Below are 6,178 nucleotides of genomic sequence, written 5' to 3' on the forward strand. Positions count from 1 at the left end.
CGATCTGGTTGATTTATTGCACAACAAAATCATGTAAACATATTATGTAAATAACCCAATTTGTGTTCTGTGAAACTGAAAGGGATATAATATATTATTTTGAAGGCGAGTTGACAGGAAGTTGTTGTTGCTATGGAAACAACATTACGGAGAAAACTTAATATCTTCTACATATAAAGACGGATAAAGTAAAGAACAAAGTCTGAAAATATCAGTACAGTATCATAGTACTTTAACATAATTGTTTTTGTTACTTTCGTTGCAGTTGTATGTCTTAAATGTAATGTAAATGTTGCCTTCGTGTGTGGTTCGGGGCCATCTTCGTGCGAAATTCACGATTCCATATTCGTGTGTCCATCGGGTGTCAATTTCGGGACAGTGTGACGCGAGTTTACAGGCACAATCTGTGTTGGTTTAGTTTCCTCATCTTTTTACTTTAATTCTGGTTTAGAACTGTTGATTTAACTTCTTATTTTACTTAGCCAATGTTATGGTTTGTTATTATCTTACCTTAATACTTTTTTTAAATAATATCACACTAAATTACTTCCAGTTAAATTGCCTCACTGAATAATTTTCCTGAGGCTACACACGGTGTAAACTTTATGAAAAAGATAATAAAAGGATAGATCACATTTTTGTCTTGATTGTAAAGACACAGCACAGTTACATAGACACAATATAGAGCAAATGTAATTACTTCTGCTATTACTATGTGTCTTAAAATACTATATTAAGTCCATAAAGTCATATTAGATTAATCTGGTTCCACTTGCTGTGGTGTGGTGTGGCCTCTTTTTCCTCTCAGTTCGGTCTTCACACTGTAATGCAAAACATTGCCTCAAATGCACCCCTGCCATGACTGGATGTAATTCAACAGTGAAAAATGTGTAGGTAGTAAACCTATCAAAAAGGCTGCACTGTAACCTTTAGATCACAGAAAATATCGAGTAAAATCATGTTTGAAGACATTTAAACCTATTAATTTCAGTTGCATTTCAAATACTCCCTTTTAGATAGATGGCTAACGTCTCTATCCTCCTTTTGTATCAACAACTCTTGCCACATTTATAAGAAGGCCAGACATAGTCCCATCATAACAACATGAGCCACATCTCTTTTACGCCTCTTTTGAGAATCTAAAATCTAAAATTCTTCCAAACAATCTAGTCTACTGGCTTTTTTGAAACCATGTGCCGTACTGTTGGCCTTTCTGACCACATACACTCATACAAACAACTCATTTCTGTCCAGTGATCAAGATCCTGCCTGGAGGTCCTGCACTGAATATATATTAACTTAAAATCTTCCAAAGCTGTTTTAAAACACACATTTCCATACATTTCAATCTTCCATCAGATAATTTGTGGACACTCTTTCTTATACAGTTGTTGTCAACAAAATTCAATGAAACATCTCAAATGTAATCCCTTTGTTGCAAGTGATTTGGAGACGAAGCACGATTTACAAAAATGCTCATGCACATTATGGCAATTAAGTAGAGAATTCATTGCTAGATCACAAAAGAAGAACTTCTATTTATTTTACACCCAAAATGAAAAAGCTGCAGAAATGTTTGAGAACCATTGGCTCACCAAACTTCTGCCAGACACAGTGCATCCATCTCTTTGAATTTCTTGACACGTGACAGATTGTTGAAAAAGCAGAGATGCTAAAGGAACATTTTCTCCTATAAAAGCAATGTGGTGGTGGCTCAATGCCCAAATAACTACACAATTACTTCCAAAGCCTGTTTGTGTTAGCAGATAGTTGGAAACACAAGGTAATCTGTTAGAATTCAGTTATTTTCTTGTGACAAACCTGCAATGGCTATGGATTAATATGTCATTTTACAAAATGTGTGAAAAGTCATGGATAGAGGTCACCAGATAATCCAGAAGATGTTTTACACTGAGACTTTAATGACAATAAAGAAAAACAAATACATCTTTAATGATAATACCCTTTGAGTCCTATGTGATGCAGTTGTTGTAAAACCAATACAATATGTTCTTCAAAGCACATTTGAGGACAAGAAGGTTGGACTTGGCCCTATTCCTCCGAGGAGTCAGTGGATTAACAGGGTGAGTACAAATCTTTTCCCCCATTGACAATAGGAGTAAAACAGTCATCACACGAGCCAGTTGCAGCTGTTTATCTGTAAAGTGGCCAGGGCCCTGTCCAACCATGGATTAACTGAAACTGAACATCTGCCTTTTATAAAAGCCCTGGATGTATGAAGTTACTCCTCACATGCTCTGATCATCTCTCCCTTTTTCTGAGACAAATAATAACCGCATTTATGGAATAGTGATTATCTCAGATAATGAGGTTGTAACATGGGAGTTTACAAGGTCATGGAAATGTATCAGGATCCTAGGAGTTACTTTCTTTCCCCTGAAATCATTCCACCATAAACCAAAGCCCTATTGGCAGATTATGTATGCGGTCCTTAAGTAAAAGCGATTGCTTCGATGTATTGTTCCACTTCCCTCTGTGTGTGTCCGAAAGGAGCAGAGCCAGGTTATGAACATGGTCAGCGATATTCTTCCAATGATAACGGACAATCCTGGGTGGCCTGGGGCTACATTTCATTCGTAATAAATAATGTATGCAGGACTGGACAAACTAGATTCGAGAAAGTAGAGATCACAAAGATTTTCTCTCATGTGGAAATGCCACTGTGGCCCAAAGTTCAATAAAAGGGTAAAAGAAAAGCATATATTTACTGGACAAATGGTTCACAGAAACAGTTGTAGCATTTGTAAATCTTACTTTATTTTCAAATTGTGCAAAACATATAGAACCCACCCTACACCAGTATAAAAACAAGACAATTTAAACAAAATCACACACATTAATTATATCTTACTGCAATAAGGATTATTAAAAACAGAATAATCTAAGTATTTACAGTTCCCAAACCTTTACAAAACCTTGAGCATTTCCCAAGAAAATTCCCTTATAGAAGAGACTTAACTGCCCAGCGTAGCGATAGGACTGAGGTAGAATAAAGAGATAAAGATTAGTTTTTTCTTGGCCAGGTATTTACTCTAAAAACATTCTGTACTAGCATGGTTTGTATCCCCCGGGAAACAAAGAGATAGAGTGACTATACTTATTGTTATGACATCCAAGTACTGGAGGACAAATTGCACTTTGCCTTAGTTAACATGAGGGATGATAACTAAGCTCAAAATGCATTTTTCCTGTGCAAAAAACAAAATGCAAGCTAGTACGTTTTTATAAAATGAGGCATTGCTTTAAGAATAGTACTACAATTAGGTACCAATGGCAACAGTGCCTTAAACCGGTGTAGTGATACTACATTTGTTTGTTGGATGTGCTGCAAAGTGTAACATTTTGCAGTTTAATGATAACAAAAATCGTTCACACCCCTTGAGATAGGATTTAGTCTCTACACATTAAACTCTCCTGAACATGTGACACATTCATCTGTCTTTGGTGGGGAGGGGACAAATTTTGCATTTTCATTTATTTACAGAAACAAGAGAGATTAGAATACTAGGAAAGCACTTAGCAATAATAAATATAAAATGGCAGCTTGTTATCTTATGTACTCATATACTCATATAACTCATATCTCATATACTTAACAGTGGACTTAGCAACGTAACACTTCTACTAACTCACCTCAACATGCCTGGCACTGAAGTGAAACTAGCCTTCTTAAGGGAAACTAAATCTATGTACAGCAGTGCCCGCTGCCTGTATACACTTCCATTTATCACCCAGCAAACATAATGTCCACGCTAACAATGAGTAAACCACTTAACCTATAAATACGATTTAGCTAAATACTTAAGAGCAAAAAGCAAAGATGATCCAGATGAGCAGAAAAGGCAATACAATCAAATAAGATCTGTTAATATATGGTACTCCATTTTTAAAACAAACAAAATATCATATTCTGTACACAATGATTAAATACAGTGTGATCATTATACATTCCTGTGTATGAAAACCATTTTGAATTTGTAATAAAAACATGTAAACATAATACTTTCTCAACAACTCAAAACTTCCAGCACCAGCTGTTAAATGCATAATAATATATATAACGTGTGTTTCACAGATTAATTAACTATTAAGAAGTATCTATATCTGGAGTTGAGAAAAAATACTGGACTTTTACCAGTTGGAAATGTGTTGGAGCGTTCTGTCTGTTCTGACGAAGGCACAGAGACAGATGAACGACCAAGGTTTCCAACATGTGGGCACTTCCTGCTCACGAGGAGCCGCTGAGGTGACTCTCTGCACTTCTGATCTGAAGTCTCACTCCCTCACAGCAAAGAGTCGGAAAGAACCTCCCTCTGTGTGGCTCTTACTGGAAACAGGAAACACAAAAAGCGTGTTACAACCAAGACCATTTATACAGATGCAACTCAGGGCACTCCAGCAATAAGCATGTAACTGTAAAAAAGTCACTGGAATTGTGAATTATATTTTGGACAGGCATGATCAAATTTGAAGCAGCACAGTCCGAGTTATACTGAATCCCGTCTAAAGTGTCATACATCTCCACATTAAGAGAGCCCCATCATACTGTGTTCAAAGGGAAAGTAGTACTTCCCATGCTGAGCAAATTGAAGCGCAAAATCACCCTTTGAGTCATATAAATAAATACACGTTTTTACATATTTTTGGTTTTGTGATACCAAGAAGTCTGCCTTTTAGTATTGACCAATTTTTCCTAGTCGCCAATTCAATAAAAATCACACAAACATGGTGTGCACAATATCTTTGGAAATGGCGTGTTGGCATTATGACTCATTGTTGCTGATTTTCTGAGTCTGCCCTTTTCCTACATGTGTTAAACCTGATGACTTTGTAATTAGTTCATTGTTGGAGAGACCTTGAGGCTCTGCCATGATCAATAATCATGATTGGCCAGTGCGATTGGTATCAGATCACAGATAATTGTCCATATAGGAAAGCACTGACTAAGTGGCTGACAGCCTTTCCATCCTCGAGTAATCAGATAGGCTGTGATTACTTCCCCAGAAACAGAGTCCAGTCCAAGCTGCCCACCCTGCCATGATGTTGGCACATGGCACAGACTCTCTCTCCGCCGTTTATTGACCTCCTCTCCCAGTGCCCTGAGCGAGGCCTTCACAGTTCTGCATTAGATTTCATAGTAGTCAGACTTGGAATATTTTGGCCATTCAGCACATTGCACACTCAATTGAAATGCCTGAGTAAAGTAAGCAAAGATCCCATGTGTGGCCCATCCACACACCAAACCACACCATTACTCTTACAACCCCACTTGCCAGCAGAACTGCCCGCAACGGCTTCCTGGCCTGAGCCAGTCCACTGCAGCCGGCCGAGGCCATGAGAGTGATGTGAGAAACATGGAGCGCCTGCAGGGAACCCCCTGCATGCAATATTACTGGTGACATAAATCAAGCTAGTATAGGGAATAACAGCACCTTTTCTAAGATATATTTTAGACTTTCTTGTAAAAGGTTTTTCTTTACCAGACACCAACCGGTCAAATATTATGGCCTAAGCTGGTCAAAGCATTAAAGACAAATATTATTTTATACATACACTGAACAAAAATATAAATGCAACTCTTTTGTTTTTGCTCCCATTTTTCATGAGATGAACTCAAAGATCTAAAACATTTTCTATGTACACAAAATAACCATTTCTCTCAAATATTGTTCACAAATCTGAAAAAATCTGTGATAGTGAGCACTTCTCCTTTGCCGAGATAATCCATCCAACCTCACAGGTGCTCTGGATCGGCGTATACGACATCGTGTTCCAGTTCCTGCCAATATCCAGCAACTTCGCACAGCCTCAGGGTCTGGGGGGCTACGAAAACCAGTCAGTATCTGGTGTGACCACCATTTGCCTCACGCAGTGCAACACATCTCCTTCGCCTATAGTTGATCAGGTTATTGATTGTGGCCTGTGGAATGTCGGTCCACTCCTCTTCAATGGCTGTGCGAAGTTGCTGGATATTGGCAGGAACTGGAACACGCTGTCGTATACGCTGATCCAGAGCATCCCAAACATGCTCAATGGGTGACATGTTAGGGTTAGGGTTTAACCCTAGGGTTTTCGGAACCCTAACCCTAACATGTCACCCATTGAGCATGTTTGGGATGCTCTGGATCAGCGTATACGACAGCGTGTTCCAGTTCCT

General features: G+C 38.3%; 1 protein-coding gene across 1 annotated transcript in view; it reads right to left on the reverse strand.

Moving 5' to 3' along the window:
* Positions 1 to 2,759: 2,759 nt before the first annotated feature.
* crispld2 (cysteine-rich secretory protein LCCL domain containing 2) overlaps positions 2,760 to 6,178 on the reverse strand; it is a 14,100-nt gene continuing 10,681 nt past the window's right edge. Inside the window, exon 15 of the mRNA XM_010770103.1 lies at positions 2,760 to 4,348. Within this exon, the coding sequence (XP_010768405.1) occupies positions 4,297 to 4,348 (52 nt within the window). The 3' untranslated portion in view covers positions 2,760 to 4,296. The remainder of the gene's footprint in view (positions 4,349 to 6,178) is intronic.

Source organism: Notothenia coriiceps, unplaced genomic scaffold (genome assembly GCF_000735185.1).
Source record: "Notothenia coriiceps isolate Sejong01 unplaced genomic scaffold, NC01 NC01_scaffold00008355, whole genome shotgun sequence".
Classification (NCBI taxonomy): Eukaryota; Metazoa; Chordata; class Actinopteri; order Perciformes; family Nototheniidae; genus Notothenia; species Notothenia coriiceps.